Consider the following 18,781-nt stretch of genomic DNA (forward strand, 5'->3'; position numbering starts at 1 on the left):
CCAAGGCCTGAAATGTTAAGGCTTGAGCTTAGGTGGTTGGTAATTTTAACAGCAATAATAAGCATTTATTGAGCATGTATACTAGATGCTTTGCTATGTATTTTATATGATTATCTCATTTGATCTTCATAGTAACACTTGAAGGTGCATCTGTTACCATCATTTTACAAATGGGCATAGTGAAGCTGCGAGTTAAGGTGTCCAGTCTCACCAAGGTAGGGAATAGGAATGGTGGAACTTTATTTATCTTCAAAGTTTGAGGTCTTACTCAGTTTGATCATTACTCTATAAGGGTATTGAATGTCAACATCTAATGTTTTCTGGATTTGTAAATCTTATACATCAAAAAACAATAATTAAAAAAAACTAAAAACTGTGACACCTTAAAAAAAATGCTACATAAAGTAGATAAAAGCAAAGTTGCTTTGATTGAAGTAAGAATGGGGGACCTGGAGGTGTGCACTGTCTCTCTTCCTGACTCCTCTTGCTCCTGAGGCATCTGGGAAGTCTGCAGGTTCCCTGAGCACATTGTGAAAATTGCAGCTTTAGAAATAAGGATATCATAGGTATGAGACACTGGTATTTTAAGTAAGTTTATTGGTTTCACATAAGGAATAGCAATCATTTGAAGAAGCACAGTTGAAATAATATTTTATTTCCTGACCTTTTCTAAAAAATATTTTTTAGTTGGCATTGGACCTTTGTTTTATTTATATGTGGTGCTGAGGATCAAACCCAGTGCCTCACATACGCTTTGCAGGTGCTCTACCACTGAGCCCCAGCCCCAGCCCAATTTCCTGACTTTAAGTTTTAAAAAAATGTATCAGTTGTCACAACACTTAATTTAGAAGATTCATTTGTCCAGGATAATTCATATATAAAGCCTCCTGATTTTGTTTGAAATGTGTTATAACTGTGCTGAAATTTATAAACCCGAAATAGTCTACCTTATTGATAGTTTAATGGAACCTTTAATAGTTTATGTATATTTGATTTTGAGAATGAATAAAAAATGGTAGTATTAACTCTTTGTTTTTTAAAACAGGGACTGCTTGGCATTTTGTACAGAACCTGTTTTTGCCAGTTTAGCCAATGTTCTTGGTAACTGGGAAAATCTGCCTTCCTCTATATCTCCAGACATTAAGGATTATAAACTTTATGATGTAGAAACTAAATATGGTTTACTTCAGGTATGTACTTTTATTTAATATATAACAGTTTTTTCTTTTAAAATTGTTTTTGTTTTTTTCAAGTTTATTAGACATTGTAAACTATTTTGTGTAAATCTTTGGTTCTTGTTAGTAATTTGAAAATGGTTTCTGTGTTCTATCATTTTTTTCTGCAGTTTATTGTTAGTCTTGTATAATATTTTAAGTTTATAAAACTGATAACATTGGTAACCTTTGAGGAGGGGAACTTATTGATTGGTAAATGGGGTGAGTTCCTTTTGATTCTTTTTTGAAATTTTATCCATGTAAATTCATTTCATAAAAAATTACATTGAAATACAGTATTGAATAAGAATATTACTTCTCTAAAAAAATTTAGTAGATATCAAGAGATGTTGGTCTTTTCATATACTTTTAAGATTTTCCTTTCTTTTCTCACCAGAATAATATCTTCAGCTCCACAGAGTAGATTTATGCAACAGATTCTGAGATCCTGGGGGGCAGAGATCATTTATTTGATTGATTATGGGACTGGGGATTGAACCCAGGGGACATTTTACCACTAAGCTACTCCCCTGCCCTTTTGTTTGTTTTTGAGACAGATTCTTGCTAAGTTGCCCACATTGGCTTTGAACTTGTGATCCTCCTGCCTCAGCCTCTAAAGTAGCTGGGATTATAAGTGTGTGCCACCATGCCTGGCTGCTTTATTTATTGCTTAACAACTGTATTAAGGCATAATTGGCATACAATAAACTGCACTTATGGGAAATTTGACACATATACTCCTATGAAAACCTTACCAAAATGAAAATAATGCATATATACCCATCACTCTCCAAAGCTTCCTTGTACTCCTTGTAATTCTTCCCTCCTATTCTGTGTAGTCTCTCTGTATCTTGTCCCAGGAAATCACTGATTTGCTTTCTATCACTGTGGATCAGTTTGTATTTTCTAGAATTTGATAAGTAGAATCTTGTGCGTGTGTGTGTGTATGTGTGTGTGTGTGTGTGTGGGTGGGTCTGTGTGTATGTGTGTGTGTGTTTAAATCTGACTTCTTTCAGTCAATGTAATTTTTTGAGGTTTACCCATATTGTTGTATATATCAATAGTTGATGCTTTTTTATTGCTGAGTAGTAGTCCATTGTATGGATATACCCAGTTTGTTTATCCATTTATCTCTTGATGGTCACTTGAGTTGTTTCTAGTTTTTGGCTAATGCCAATGAAGCTGCCATGAACATTTGTGTACAAGTTTTGTATGGACATATTTGCTTTCATTTCTTCTGATTGAATAAATAACTGAGAGTGGAATGATCAGATCAAATGGTATTTGTGTGTTTCACTTTTTAAAGAAACTGACAAACTTTTTCAAAGTGATTATCGTCTTTCATTCCCATAAATAGCATATGAGTTTCTTTCTTTTTATCTTTGTTAAAACTCTGTATGTTTTTGTCCTTTTAATTTTAGCCATTTTAACAGGTGTGCACTAGTATCTCTTTGTGGTTTTAATTCGTATTTCCCTAATGAATAATGTTACCACCTTTTCATATGCTTCTTTGCCATATGGATATCTTCTTTGAATGTCTGTTCAGATATTTGCCCAGTTTTTTGAATGGGTTGTTTTTTTACTAATGAGTTTTTAAGATTTCTTCAAATGTTGTAGTCACAAATCTTTTGTCAGATACATAATTAACAAATACTTTCTCCCAGTTTGTGGCTTATCTTGTCATTCTCCTAACTGTTTTTTTTAAAGAATGGTGGTCAAAATTGTCTTCGTTATTTTTAAGTGTACATTTCATCCATTAAATCTGTTGACTTTTTGTACAGCCAAGACCACCATCCACATTTCCATAACTATTTTTATCTTGCAAAACTGTACCTGGTAAACAATAACTTATCCCCCACCTACTCCCAGCTCCTGGCAACTACAGTTATACTTTCTGTCTGTAAATTTGACTACTATGTACGCTTTATATAAATGGAATCATATAGTATTTGTCCTTTGTGACTAGTTTATTTCACTTAAAGTCTTCAGGGTTTACCCATGTTATAGCATGTATCAGAATTTCCTTCCTTTTCAAGGTTGAATTCATTTATCACATTATAACAAATTCAGTTGTATATCCATCTATCCACTGACTCTTGAGTTGTTTCCATGGTTTGTCTTTTGTGAATAATCTGCTATGAACACACACATACATGTACATACACACACACACACACACACACACAAACAAATATCTCTGAACTTTTTTTTTTCCTGATGTGTGTGTGTGTGTAGGTACTAGGGATTGAACCCCAGGAACACTTTACACCCCCACTTCATTTTATTTTTTCTTTGAGACAGGGTCTTGCTAAATTGCTGAGACTGGCCTTGAACTTTGATCCTCCTGCCTCAGCCTCCTGAGTTGCTGGGATTATAGGTGTGTGTCATCATGCCTGGTCAAATCTCCCTTTGAGATTCTGCTTTCAGTTCTCTGGGATATGTACACAGAAGTAGAATTGATGAATCATATGGGGTTTCTATATTTAATTTTCTGAGGAGCCACCCTATTGTTTTCCATAAAGCCTACACCATTTTACAGTTCCACTAATAGTGCATAAAGGTTTTAATTTCTCCATGTCCTTGCTAGTATTTGGTGTTTTCTCTTTTTACTTTATAGTAGCTAGCCATCCTGCTGGATATAAGATGGTATCTCATTGTGTGTGTATGTATGTGTTTAATATGGAATGCTTCACAAATTTGTGTGTACCTTTGCACAGAGGCCATGCTAATCTTCTCTGTATCTTTCCAATTTTAGTATGTGTGCTGCTGAAGCAAGCACTGTCATTGTGTTTTGATTTCCATTTCCTAGTGGAACATCTTTTCATGTGCTTATTGGCCATTCATACATCTTTGTAGAAGTGTCTATTCAATAAGTCCTTTATCCATTTTTGAGTCAGGTTTGTGTGTGTGTATGTTATCCTGTTATAAGAGTTCCTCATATATTCTTGACATTAATCTCATATCAGATACGTAATTTGCAAGAATTTTCTCCCATTCTGTGGATTGCCTTTCACTCTGTGTTCTTTGATGCATTGAAAAATTTAAATTTGATATAGTCTCTTTTATATACTTTTCCTTTTGTTGCCTCTGCTTTTGGTGTCATAGTCAATATATTATTGCCAAATCCAATGTCATGAAGCTTCCCCTGCATTTTTGTTTTAAGAGTTTTATGGTGTTAGGTCTTAGATTAAGTATTTTTTTTTAATTTATTTTTATTGTAAACAAATGAGATACATGTTGTTTCTGTTTGTACATGGAGTAACAGCATACCATTTGTGTAATCATACATTTACATAGGGTAATGATGTTTGATTCATTCTGTTATTTTTTCCTTCCCCCACACCCCTCTTTTCCCTCTATACAGTCCCTCCTTCCTCCATTCTTGCCCACCTCCCACCCCCATTATGTGTCATCATCCGCTTATCAGCGAGATCATTTGTCCTTTGCTTTTTTGAGATTGACTTATCTCACTTAGCATGATGTTCTCCAATTTCATCCATTTGCCTGCAAATGCCATAATTTTATTATTCTTTATAGCTGTGTAATATTCCAGTGTGTGTGTGTGTGTGTGTGTGTGTGTGTGTGTGTATATATATATATATATATATATATATATATATATATATATATATACATCTCACAGTTTCTTTATCCATTCATCAGTTGAAGGACATCTAGGTTGGCTCCACAATCTGGCTATTGTGAATTGAGCAGCTATGAACATTGATGTGGCTGTATCTCTGTAGTATGCTGATTTTAAGTCCTTTGGGTATAGGCCGAGGAGTGGGATAGCTGGGTCAAATGGTGGTTCCATTCCAAGTTCTCTAAGGAATCTCCACACTGCTTTCCAGAGTGACTGCACTAATTTGCAGCCCCACCAGCAATGTATGAATGTACCTTTTCCCCACATCCTCTCCAACACCTTTTGTTGCTTGTGTTCTTGATAATCGCCATTCTAATTGGGGTGAGATGGAATTTTAGTGTAGTTTTGATTTGCATTTCTCTTATTACTAAAGATGGTGAACATTTTTTCATATGTTTGTTGATTGCTTGTAGATCTTCTTCTGTGAAGTGTCTGTTCATATCCTTAGCCCATTTGTTGATTGGGTTATTTGTATTCTTGGTATAGAGTTTTTTGAGTTCTTTATATATTCTGGAAATTAGTGCTCTATCTGAAGTGTGAGTGGCAAAGATATTCTCCCACTCTGTAGGCTCTCTCTTCGCATTGCTGATAGTTTCCTTTGCTGAGAGAAAGCTGTTTAGTTTGAATCTGTCCCAGTTATTGATTCTTGCTTTTATTTCTTGTGCTATGGGAGTCCTGTTAAGGAAGTCTGATCCTAAGCCAACAAGATGAAGATTTGGGCCTACTTTTTCTTCTATAAGATGCAGGGTCTCTGGTCTGATTTCAAGGTCCTTGATCCATTGTGAATTGATTTTTGTGCAGGGTGAGAGATAGGGGTTTAGTTTCATTCTGTTGCATGTGGATTTCCAGTTTTCCCAGCACCATTTGTTGAAGAGACTATCTTTTCTCCATTGCATATTTTTGGCCCCTTTTTCTACTATGAGAAAATTGTATTTATTTGGGTTTGTGTCGGTGTCCTCTATTCTGTACCATTGATCTACCTGTCTATTTTGGTGCCAATACCACGCCATTTTTGTTACTGTTGCTTTGTAGTATAGTTGAAGTTCTGGTGTATACCCCCTGTTTCATTCTTCCTGCTAAGGATTGCTTTAGCTATTCTGGGTTTCTTATTCTTCCAGATGAATTTCATGATTGCTTGCTCTATTTCTGTAAGGTACATCATTGGGATTTTAATTGGAATTGCATTGAATCTGTATAGCACTTTTGGTAGTATGGCCATTTTGACAATATTAATTCTTCCTATCCAAGAACATGGGAGATCTTTCCATCTTCTAAGGTCTTCCTCAATTTCTTTCTTCAATGTTTTGTAGTTTTCATTGTAGAGATCTTTTACCTCTTTGGTTAGATTGATTTCCAAGTATTTTATTTTTTTTGAGGCTATTGCAAATGGAGTTGTTTTCCTCATTTCCTTTTCAGATGTTTCGTCGCTTGTGTATAAAAATGCTTTAGGGGCTGGGGAGACAGCTCAGTTGGTAGAGTGCTTGCATTGCAAGCACTGGGTTCAATCCCCAGCACTGCAAAAAAAAAAAAACAAAAAAAAAACCAAAAAACAAAACAAAAACAAAAAACAAAAAAAAAAATGCTTTAGATTTATGCGTGTTGATTTTATAACCTGCTATTTTGCTGAATTCACTGATGAGGTCTAGAAGTTTTCTGGAGGAGTTTTTTGAATCTTCTAAATATAGAATCATGTTATCAGCAAATAGTGACAGCTTAAGTTCCTCTTTTCCTATTCGTATCCCTTTAATTTCTTTGGTCTGCCTAATTGCTCTGGCTAGAGTTTCGAGGACAATGTTGAATAGAAGTGGTGAAAGAGGACATCCCTGTCTTGTTCCCGTTTTTAAAAGGAATGGTTTCAGTTTTTCTCCATTAAGAATGATGTTGGCCATGGGCTTAGCATAAATAGCCTTTACAATGTTCAGGTATGTTCCTACTATCCCAATTTTTTCTAGTATTTTGAGCATGAAGGGGTGTTGTATTTTGTCGAACGCTTTTTCTGCATCAATTGATATAACCATATGATTCTTATCCTTAAGTCTATTGACATGATGGATTACATTTATTGATTTACGGATGTTAAACCATCCTTGCATTCCAGGGATGAACCCCACTTGATCGTGGTGCACGATTTTCTTAATATGTTTTTGGATACGGTTTGTCAATATTTTGTTAAGGATCTTTGCATCTGTATTCATTCAAGGATATTGGTCTAAAATTCTCTTTCCTTTATGTGTCTTTTCCTGGTTTGGGTATGAGGGTGATATTAGCTTCATAGAATGAGTTTGGTAGGGTACCCTCCTTTTCTATTTCCTGGAATACTTTGAGAAGTATTGGAATGAGTTCTTCTTTGAAGGTCTTGTAGAACTCAGCTGAGAATCCGTCTGGTCCTGGGCTTTTCTTGGATGGTAGGTTTTTAATGGCTTCTTCTATTTCATTGCTTGATATTGTTCTGTTTAAATTGTATATGTCCTCCTGGTTTTGTTTGGGAGGAGCATATGTCTCTAGAAATTTGTCAGTGTCTTCGTTAGTTTCTATTTTGTTGGAATACAGATTTCCAAAGTAGCTTCTCATTAAGTTATGTATCTCAGTGGTGTCTGTCGTGATATTTCCTTTTTCATCATGAATTTTAGTAATTTGAGTTTTCTTTCTCCTTCTCTTTGTTAGTGTGGCTAAGGGTTTGTCTATTTTGTTTACTTTTTCAAAGAACCAACTTTTTGTTTTGTCAATTTTTTGAATAGTTTCTTTCGTTTCAATTTCATTGATTTCAGCTCTGATTTTAATTATTTCCTGTCTTCTACTACTTTTGTTGTTATTCTGTTCTTCTTTTTCTAGGGCTTTGAGCTGTAATATTAGGTCATTTAGTTGTTGACTTTTCATTCTTTTCTGGAATGCACTCCATGCAATGAATTTTCCTCTTAGTACCGCTTTCATAGTGTTCCAGAGATTGTTGTATCGTCATTTTCATTGACCTCAAAGAATTTTTTTATCTCCTCCCTGATGTTTTCTCTTTTCCATGTTTCATTCAATAGCATATTATTTAGTCTCCAGGTGTTGGAGTAATTTCGGGTTTTTTTTTTGTCATTGATTTCTACTCTCAGTCCATTATGATCTCATAGAACACAAGGCAGTATCTCTATTTTTTTGCATTTCCTAAGGGCTGCTTTGTGGCATAACGTATGGTCTATTTTCGAGAAGGTTCCATATGCTGCTGAGAAGAAAGTGAATCTGCTCGTTTATGGATGGAATATTCTATATATGTCTATTAAGTCTAGGTTATCGATTGTGTTATTGAGTTCTATGGTTTCTTTTGTTGGTTTTGTTTGGAAGATCTATCTAGTGGATGACAGTGATGCGTTAAAGTCACCCAGAATTATTGTGTTGTGGTCTATGTGATTCCTGAAATTGAGAAGGATTTGTTTGATGTACAGGGATGCACCATTGTTTGGGGCATAAATATTTATTATCGTTATGTCTTCCTGATTTATGGTTCCCTTAAGCAGTATGAAATGTCCTTTATCCCTTCTGATTAACTTTGGCTTGAAGTCCACTTTATGTGATATAAGGATGGAAAACCCTGCTTTTTTACTGAGTCCATGTGCATGGTAGGTTTTTTCCCATCCTTTCACGTTTAGTCTGTGGATGTCTTTTTCTATGAGATGAGTCTCTTGCAGGCAGCATATTGTTGGGTCTTTCTTTTTAATTCATTCTGCCAGTCTATGTCTTTTGATTGATGAGTTTAGGCCATTAACGTTCAGGGTTATTATTGAGATATGATTTGTATTCCCAGTCATTTGGGCTTATTTTTGGTTTTTAATTTGACTTGATTTCTCCTTTGAGTGGTTTTTCTCTAAGATAGTTCCTCCCTTTGCTGACCTCCTTTGTTATTTTTCATTTCCTCCTCATGGAATATTTTGTTGAGAACATTCTGTAGTACAGGCTTTCTATTTGTAAATTCTTTTAACTTTTGTTTATCATGGAAGGATTTTATTTCATCTTCAAATCTGAAGGTTAGTTTTGCTGGGTATAGGATTCTTGGTTGGCAACCATGTTCTTTCAGAGCTTGAAATATGTTGTTCCAGGCCCTTCTAGCTTTTAGAGTCTGGGTTGAGAAGTTGGCTGCTCTCTGTATTGGTCTCCCCCTATATGTAATCTGATGCTTTTCTCTCGTGACCTTCAAAATCCTATCTTTATTTTGAATGTTAGGCATTTTCATTATAATGTGCCTTGGTGTGGATCTTTTGTGATTTTGTGCATTTGGTGTTCTGTAAGCCTTTTGTATTTGATTTTCCATTTCATTCTTCAGGTTTGGGAAATTTTCTGATAGTATTTCATTGAATAGGTTGTTCATTCCTTTGGTTTGTATCTCTGTGCCTTCCTCAATCCCAATAATTCTTAAATTTGGTCTTTTCATGATGTCCCATAGTTCTTGGAGATTCTCTTCATGATTTCTTACCATCTTCTCTGTTTGGGCAACTTTATTTTCAAGATTAAATATTTTGTCTTCATTGTCTGAGGTTCTGTCTTCCAAGTGGTCTAGTCTTTTGGTGATGCTTTCCATTGAGATTTTTATTTGGTTTATTGTTTCCTTCATTTCAAGGATTTCCGTTTGTTTTTTTTTTTGAGAATCTCTATTTCTTTGTTGAAATGATCTTTTGCTTCCTGCAGTTGCTCTGTCAGCTTATTGGTATTATCATTCATTGCCTGCATTTGCTCTTGTATCTCATTCTTTGCTTCGTGAATCATCTTAATCATGTACAATCTGAAGTCCTTTTCTGACATTTCTTCTAACATACTGTTATTGGATTCTATTAATATAGAATCTATATTTGTTTGGATCATTTTCTTCCCTTGTTTTTTCATGTTGTTCCTGTATCTTCCCCTCTAGCAGTGCAGATCTGGGGTATTGCAGATTTTCCTCTATAGGCTTATAGTGGCCCTATAAGTTCTCAAAACCTTTTCTTTAAGGGGAGATCAATATGAGCAGTGCCCAGTTCAGACACTATGCAATCCTAGACCAAATAGCCCCTATGAGGACAGTAATAAAATTGTCATAATAAACAGAATGAGTTCAAATATTACCTTCAGTAAAACAGAGTTGCAATAAGGTCTGCAGTTTCTAATGGAGGATGAAGAGGATGCAGAGGGATGTAGAATATACAGAAGTTCTAGATAATAGAAAGGATGAGAGTGTAATCAAAAGAAATTGGATGCTAGCATGCAAAAAAGGGAGAAAGACTGAGGGAACAGGTAAACAAAAGGAAAAGAGAGCAAGAAAAGTAAAGAAATAAAAACTTAAAAATTTTCAATAAGGAGAAAAAAGAAAATCTACTGTATAACAGTCATATAGTAATGAACCTCCCAGTGTTCGGTAGCCTGATGCATGAGAGGTACCTGACATTGAGCTTCAAGCGTCCAGCAGACATCTCAGGATGGGTTTCGCCCCACCTAAAGATTGGAGCTCCGGCTTCCAGGATTATCCAAGATGGCTGCTCTGGCTTCCAAATGTGTTGGCAAATGGGGAGCTGCAGCTTAGGGTGTGGACGTGGTCATCTGGAGGTCCTGGAGGTGGGGTGCGGTTGGTCAGGCAGGAGTCCTGGAGTTCGGGTGTGTTTGGTGTGGTTGCGGGATCTTGGAGGCTGGGTGCAGTTGGTCTGGGGTCCCGGTGATAGGGCGCAGTCAGTTGGTCTGGGGGTCCTGGTGGCAGGGAGCAGTCAATCTATGTGAGGGTCCCAGAGGCAGGGAGTAATCGGTTGAGCTGAGGGCTCCTGGAGACGGGGCTCAGTCAGTCTGGCCTAGATTAAGTATTTGATCATTTATTTAGAGTTTTTGGTTTTTGGTGTTGGGGATTGAACCAGGGCCTTGTACATTCTAAGCCATTGCACGCTACCACTGAGTTACATTACCCAGTTCTGATTTAATTTTTATTTATGGTGTAAAGTAAGGGTCCAACTTCATTTTTTGTTGGATGTTTCTGTTTTCCTCACAGTATTTGTTGAATTCTGTCCTTTCCTCATTCAGTGGTTTTAGTACCCTTGCTAAAAATCATTTGACCACATATACAAGGGTTTATTTCTGGTCAACCTAATTCTGTTCCATTGGTTTGTATGTCTGACTTTTATACCAGTCTCACACTTTGTTGATTACTATAGCTTTGTAGTAGCATCTATCTTTTTTCTCAATCATAAAGTGGTTATAAAGATTCCTGAGATTATTAAATAAAAACATCTACCAAATCTGTGCCTGAAATGTGTAATATGGAAAGAATTAATTTTTCCTTATAAAATTAGGAAAATTTCTCCAGATTTGAAAAACTTTGTATATTTTCTAATTTATATTTGGTAATATGTATTTTTGAAAATGTGAATTAAAAAAAAATACTGGAGATTGAAATAAGGGGTCCTCAGCTACTGAGCTATATTCCCACTCCCCGAGCCCCCACCTTTTATTTTTTATTTTGAGACAGGGTCTCATTAAGTTGCTGAGGATTTTGCTGAGTTGGTGAGACCAGCCTTGAACTTGCAATCTTCCTGCCTCAGCCTTCTGAGTCACTGGGGTTACAGGTGTGCTCCACCTCACCCACCTGAAAATGTAAATCTTAAATGAACTTCATGGGTTCAAATGTGTTGTAACTGAAGAATAGTCTTTTATTTGAAAAATACTATTAAACCTCTAATATTTGCTTATTGTACTATTCACTTAGTAATATTTATGAATTAGAAGTAGCAGGTTATATTTACGAGAGGTGAAAAATGAAATTGGAAAGCTAGAAACATGTCTTACTGGTGATGGGAAATAATAAAAAATTTTAAGCAGGGCAAATGACGTGGTCTGATATGTATTTGAGAGCTGTCAGTCTACAAGAATAGAATTTTGGGGTAGGGAAAGCATATGAGAAATAATCCCTACAACACAGAGTTTGATGTCAGGATCAAATGTGTAAAATTTCTAAATGTTTATATAGTATTTGCACATAGAAAATAAGAATAGTGAAATATGTATAACACTAGAGAAGAATAAACAAGACCAGTAGTAGGATCAGAGAGCTCTCTGGGGGGCTAGGTCTTTTAAGTTTGATAAATACTTTACTCTGAAAGGGGAAGCCTTTAGAGGTTTTAAGCAGGAAAAGTGACATGATCTGGGTTATATTTAACAGATGATTCTAGCAGCTATATTGAGAATTAAAGTATACAGAAGGGCAAGAGCAGAAGCAAAGAAATGAGGTTGGTGATTGTGAGAGCAATTCCAGTCAGAGATAATGATGGCCCAGAGCAGGGACGGTGGTAAGACTGGATTTTATTCTAATTATATTATGTCAGTGGAGGTAACAGGCTTTGCTATGTAAGAAAAATAGAATAGTATAGGATAACTCAGTTTTTTTTTTTTTTTTGTCCTAAACAACCAGAAAAATGAAGTGATTATTAATGAATACAGGAAAGGCTACAGGAGGAAAGAATTCAGATTCTTGAGAGAAACTTGTTTTGGATTCCTCAGAGATTCAGTTGCTTATAACATTCAAGGGGAGAGAAGTCAGGAAAGTAGTCAGATAATCAAATATGAATTTTAGAACAAAGGCCCAGGCTGGAAGCATTGAGAACAGTCAGCACATAGGTGATAATTACAGCTTTGGGAACACCAAGAAAATGAGAGTAGATGGCAAATTGCAGAGGTCCAAACATTGTGTCCAGGAGATTCAGAAAATAAGGAGGAACCGGCAGAATGGACTGAAAAGCAGTGCCCAGTGGAGTTTGAGGAAAACCAGGAACAGTGGTATTTTTGAAGTAAAAATCTACTTCTTGCCAAAATCTGCTTCTTCCTGGAGACAGAAACTAGCCTTCCATTTTGTTTAACAAATTCTGTGATAATGTCAGGTATAGATATAAAAATTAACCCAATGTGAGAATAAATGAGTGAATGTCATCTGAATGTTTGAGAACAGCACAATACTATTCAGGAAAATTATGTAAAAATCTTAATTTTTTGCTATCTGTAACTCAATAAAAAATTCCCTCACATTTTGAACTCTGGAACTGAACAAATTTGAACAGAAAAAGGTGTTTTTTTTTTTTTTTTTTTTTTGTTGTTGTTGTAGTACTGCGGATTGAACCCAGGGCCTTGTGCTTGCAAGGCAAGCACTCTACCAACTGAGCTATATCCCCAGCTCTGAAAAGGTGGTTTTTTTTTCTTCTGTTTATGTGCATGTAGAAAGAAACTTATAGATAGTTGTACTGTGGTTTTATAGTTAGATTTTTTTTCCACCAATGTTTAGATTGTCCTGCCAGCTGAGAATATCTAAACTTTTGCATTTATAATGAGACTTGTTTGCTAGGTGTCATCAAGAACTGTTGTTACTTGGAGAACCAGCAGTAATTATGATTTTTTTGGAGGTGCGTTATACTGTGATTTGAACTCAGGGCCTGGATGGAACTTCTGGGCTATATCCCCATCCCTTTTACATTTTATTTTGAGATACCCCCTCACTAAGTTGCCCACCCTTGCCTCAAATTTCCTCAGTCTCCCAAGTAGATGAGATTATGGGTGTACACCACCATGCCCAGCTAATAATTGTGATTTTTTTAATGACATGTATTGTTTTAAATAGTTTTATTTAATAGAAAATTGCTTTTTTTTTTTTTCTTTCCATTTTCAGGTTTCTGAAGGATTGTCATTTTTGCATAGCAGTGTAAAAATGGTTCATGGAAATATTACTCCAGAAAATATAATTTTGAATAAAAGTGGAGCCTGGAAAATAATGGGTTTTGATTTTTGTGTGTCTTCGACCAATCCTTCTGAACAAGAGGTAATGAAAGTTTTAATCTTTGAGTTTTCTAAAGCCATGGAAATTTGTGATAGTATCTGGAATGGACTAGAGAATTTAGTGTAACCTTGATTAACGAGTATATGTAGGCTATGTGGTACGATAGTATATTTAAATTTACATTTTTATAGAAAATTTCTAGTGTTCTTTGCAACTAAAAATATGCTTCAACTCATTAATTCTCTAGACATTAATGTTCCTTGAGAAAAGGATGTCAGAGTTAAATAAATTTAGAATTATTTGGTTAAATAGGCTTATTTCCCACTCAGAATGCCATATATATTAACATACATAATCTCATTGGATCGTGGAATTTCCTTTATGTAGCATAATGACAGCCATAGTGATGATAGCAAAATCCTTTATTGAAGCATTTTCTGAACACTTTTCATATGTTTACTTATTTATTTTTTTTAATTAAAATGATTTTCTTTATTTCATAAAATTTCCCTCACAAATTTATTGATAGGGTTAAAATTATCTGTTAGAACAAAATAATTTTAACAGTTAGCAAATAGCTTGTGGATAATTTTTTCCTGTATCTGCACTATTTTTAAAATATATTTACATTAATTTTTATTATGTCTGGCTTCATTTGCATATTATAAATTTTTATTTTTTAATTTTTTTTTTTAGTAATCTAAAATAAAATGTTTACTTATTTAATCATCACAACAACTCAGAGAGGTATAGAAACAGTACAAAGGAGTAAGTTAAGCTCATAGGATGCAATAACATGCCCGAGTTTAGGTGGTTTGTAAGTGGTAGAGTCAGAATTTGAACTTAGTGTTTCAACTTCCAAAGCACTTGTATTTTTGTGATTAGAAGACCTACCTATTCACACTTTGATTAAACCCTGTTTTACATTAGTCTTTTTTGTTGTTGTTGTTGTTGGTTGATTCCTTATGACATAGAAGACTTCTTGTGATGTGACTTCTATTATATTTAAGGTGTGTAATATAGGCAATTGTTAAAGGGTCTATAATTTCATCTAGGATATGTAATTTAACAAGTATTTTTAAGGGAATTGGAAAGAATTGGTCTTGGTTGTATACCTACTATGGGTCAGACACTGTGCTAGGTCTGATTTTTACACATTTGTTTAATTTTTACTATGGTCATTTGAACCTATTAACTAAATCACATAGCTGGTTAGTGAAAGAACAAGGTTTCAAACAAGTTTCCATATAAGCCCATAAAACTTAAAGCCTGTGTATCAAAAAAGTATGAGCCTTTGCATGTTCATATTGCACTTTGTATTGATAATTTGTCTTCTAGAAGAGAAGTCACAATTATCACAAGAGTTTTTGAGAATTCTTATCTCTCATTTTGTTCCATATACTTCCATATTTGGGGACCTGGGAATTTTACAATTGAGGATGATATTGGCATTTTTACTTACATGACTTAAATTTAAAGATAGGTTGTTCAATAATACTTTCCTTTCATTTGAAAGATTTAATCGATGTCATCCTTTTTTTGTCTTACTACAGCCTAAGTTTCCTTGTAAAGAATGGGACCCAAATTTACCATCATTGTGTCTTCCAAATCCTGAATATTTGGCTCCTGAGTACATACTTTCTGTGAGCTGTGAAACAGCCAGCGATATGTATTCTTTAGGAACTGTTATGTATGCTGTATTTAACAAAGGGAAACCCATATTTGAAGTCAACAAGCAAGATATTTATAAGAGTTTTAGTAGGCAGTTGGATCAGGTATTTGTCTATTAATACTTGCTTTCATTAATAATTAATTAAATGTTTCTTTTTTTCCAAAAAGTGTAGCCAAAATTCTTAAAAGAGTTGAGTGCCTCATTTTATGTTATCATAAAATCAGTTTAATAAAAGCAATTTGTATAAATAATGAAGTCTGGTTAAAGTTTGTTATTACAGCTTTAATCATTGCATTTACCATAGGGAATATTGAAATACGTCTAAAATACTAGGCATTTTATTTTAGGAGTGGAAACAGTTTCAGGTATTAAAGATAAATGTTTTAATTTTGTAACAGTGAAGTTAGTATTTGTTTAATCTAAAAACATATTAAGTAAAATTTTAAAAGTTTTCTTAAATAGACTTAATATAAATGCATGTTTTTTGAATATTTATACTCATATTTACTGTTATCACTCTTGAATAGTTGAGTCGTTTAGGATCTAGTTCACTTACAAATATACCTGAGGAAGTTCGTGAACATGTGAAACTATTGTTAAATGTAACTCCAACTGTAAGACCAGATGCAGATCAAATGACAAAGGTGAGTACACACAGTTTTCTGCATTATTGACTGGGCAAAGGAAAAAAAAAAGTTAAAATAGATTATGTTTTTCTAAAGTAAGATTTAGTCCACTGATAATATCTGTATTTTTGAATATGTTAAATATTTAATCTCTTTTAAAACAGCTAAATAATTTATGTACACAATTGCTGTGATAGAAAAGTAAGATTTTAAATAAATAGAGTCCTAACATTCGTGATTAGGTATGCAGACATTTTGGATTCCCAGGAAAAATACAATCTTCTGTTTCACTCATATCAGAATGGATTTTAATGAATAATTAGTGCTGTCTATGCCTTCAAGGTGTTTTGCTTAATCTTTCAATATTTTAGAGGTTTATGTATATAAAAAGTTGTTGCCCAGCCAATTCAAAGGTACTGATTCTGAAAATTTGAACTTGAAAAATAATTTGCTTTCTTATTCTGATTTTTACAATTAGAATTAAATGGTCTTTAGCATCTTGTGTTTCTGAATGTATTTTCACCATATGTACAATTTCAGATATGAGAAGTACTTTCAACTTAATATTTATCAAAATAATTTATTTCCATGTATTTAGATTCCCTTCTTTGATGATGTTGGTGCAGTAACACTTCAATATTTTGATACCTTATTCCAAAGAGATAATCTTCAGAAATCACAATTTTTCAAAGGACTGCCAAAGGTTCTACCAAAACTGCCCAAGGTTTGTGTTGATCAGTTTATTATAGCCAGGATTTTTTAATTTGAAGTTCACTTTGACTTACTAGAATAACTCTTCCAAAGAAATAATAAAACTTTTGCCTTATGTATATAAATAACTATAAAAAGTTATAGATGGAAGCCAGAAAAAAGTTACGGTCCCAAAATAATTGGAATTTAAAAAGTTGAACATTAAATGTCAGAAGCCTGTGTACTTCATTGTGGAGATCACTGTTTCACCATTAGTTAAGGGGATCCTTCTGTATTGATGCTAACCTTTCAATTTCTTCAAAACTTTCTCTGACATTTTTAATCATAGGTGTAAAGTGGTCTAAAAAAGTGTTGGTAAATAATAAACAAAGCCAATGATTGTAAAAACTAGTAATTCCTAGTTGCAAAAATGTTTCCAGTGTTTGATCTATCAAATAGCTATTGCTTACCTATTATTTGTCTAACCATTTACTTAAAATAGAAAGTAAAGAGGGAGCATAAAATATTGTCCCTGTTCTCAAGGCTTTTACAGTAAATGTAGTGGGATTAACATGCATGAAACAACAGTTTACAATGCAGGATAGTGGTTAAGTTGTGTGGTATGAATTATAAGTGATGAAGGGATTAAGATGAGAAATATTAGTGAAAACTAAGGAAGATTTCCTTAATATACCCCCTTTTACCTGTAACCTCCCCAACTTATTTTGTCTGTCTAATCTTGGCACAATTAGCAATAGCATCCCATTTTTCTCTAAAAAGTGTACCAATTTCAACTATAAATTATATGGTCACCTTACCTAAAGGAAATGGAGGCTTTACGTTTTAGTGTTAATACTAAAGATCTGAAATAAATTTTGGTTTTATAAAAACATTTTTTGCCTTTCAGCGTGTCATTGTGCAGAGAATTTTGCCTTGTTTGACTTCAGAATTTGTAAATCCTGATATGGTACCTTTTGTTTTGCCCAATGTTTTACTGATTGCTGAGGAATGCACCAAAGAAGAATATGTCAAATTAATTCTACCTGAACTTGGCCCGGTATTTAAACAGCAGGAGCCAATCCAGGTATGTTGTAGGTATTTTTGCATATTTATCTGTTGTTATTCTTGATAATGACTACCACTGAAAACAAAAGAAGTGAATATGTGACTTTTTTAAAATTGGAGTAAGTATATGAAACTGATTTTTCATTAGTCAGAAGCTACTTTGAACTATTCCTAAAATTATAATTAAACTTTGCAGATATTTGTCTACAGTGCTTTATAAGTTACTGTCTCAGAAAATAAGTTGCAGTGAAAATTTTCATGTGTTATTTTGTTCCCAGCTGACTTTATTGAGAGTTACAGGTTTGGGAAAAGAAATATTAACTTTCTTATCACTTTTGAAGTATCTTTGTTTATTTTATTCTGGTTTTTAGTTGGTGCCAGTTGTTTCTCTGTATTTATGTTTTGCTAATAAATACTGTAATTAGAAGAGTGAAATGCTAAGGGCACCATGGGAATAATGTGTATATGTATTATTGAGTGAAAAAGTTATTCTGTCTCCCATGTGGATTCTGTAAAAATATGTATTTATCAGATTGAAGGTCATCTGGATTTAAGAGCAGTGGGGTCACATGCCTGGATTTGAATCTGAACTTCTAAAATTTTTTTACTAGAAGTATGACTTGGTTTAGTCAGTACCATCTTAAAGCTTCCATTTCCTCATTTCTAAAATGAAAGGAGTTGTTGAGATAAAATGAACTTCTGTGGCATATATCATTTGAAATGAACTTCTGTGGCATATATCATTATTATTATTATTATTATTATTTTTCTGGTGCTGGGGATTGAACCTGGGGCTTTGTGCTTGGGAGGCAAGCGCTCTACCAACTGAGCTATCTCCCCAGCCCCTGCGGCATATATTATTATGTGTTTCTGTCACTATATGGCAATAGTTTATTTGTCAACTATCAACTATTTGATGTAATGGTATTATGATTCTGTAGTCCTTCCCTTGAAAAGAGGCAGTCTGTGACTAGAGTTCCTATGGACTAGGAAGGAGCAAGAAAGGGAGCTGTAACCTTTGTAGCAGGACTCCCCAACAGTGGTCAAAGTGTTAGGGAAAATTGGTGGAATCACACACGTTTCCTAAGCTATGTATCAGTCAAGATAGTATCCTAA

At 34.3% G+C, this 18,781-nt stretch overlaps 1 protein-coding gene and 1 non-coding gene across 5 annotated transcripts in view; one reads left to right on the forward strand and one right to left on the reverse strand.

Moving 5' to 3' along the window:
* The window catches only part of Scyl2 (SCY1 like pseudokinase 2), a 64,076-nt gene that overhangs the window by 24,339 nt on the left and 20,956 nt on the right, over nucleotides 1–18,781 (forward strand). For all 4 annotated transcript variants that reach the window (XM_047550704.1, XM_047550705.1, XM_047550706.1 and 1 more), the window contains exons 4-9: nucleotides 1,046–1,190; nucleotides 13,505–13,654; nucleotides 15,166–15,387; nucleotides 15,812–15,928; nucleotides 16,509–16,634; nucleotides 17,508–17,684. In XM_047550704.1, the coding sequence (XP_047406660.1) occupies nucleotides 1,046–1,190; nucleotides 13,505–13,654; nucleotides 15,166–15,387; nucleotides 15,812–15,928; nucleotides 16,509–16,634; nucleotides 17,508–17,684 (937 nt within the window). The remainder of the gene's footprint in view (nucleotides 1–1,045; nucleotides 1,191–13,504; nucleotides 13,655–15,165; nucleotides 15,388–15,811; nucleotides 15,929–16,508; nucleotides 16,635–17,507; nucleotides 17,685–18,781) is intronic.
* Nucleotides 3,888–3,993, reverse strand: LOC124984060 (U6 spliceosomal RNA). The gene has a single exon (XR_007108534.1). It is a non-coding gene; the product is annotated as a U6 spliceosomal RNA (small nuclear RNA).

This window comes from Sciurus carolinensis, chromosome 4 (assembly GCF_902686445.1).
Source record: "Sciurus carolinensis chromosome 4, mSciCar1.2, whole genome shotgun sequence".
Classification (NCBI taxonomy): Eukaryota; Metazoa; Chordata; class Mammalia; order Rodentia; family Sciuridae; genus Sciurus; species Sciurus carolinensis.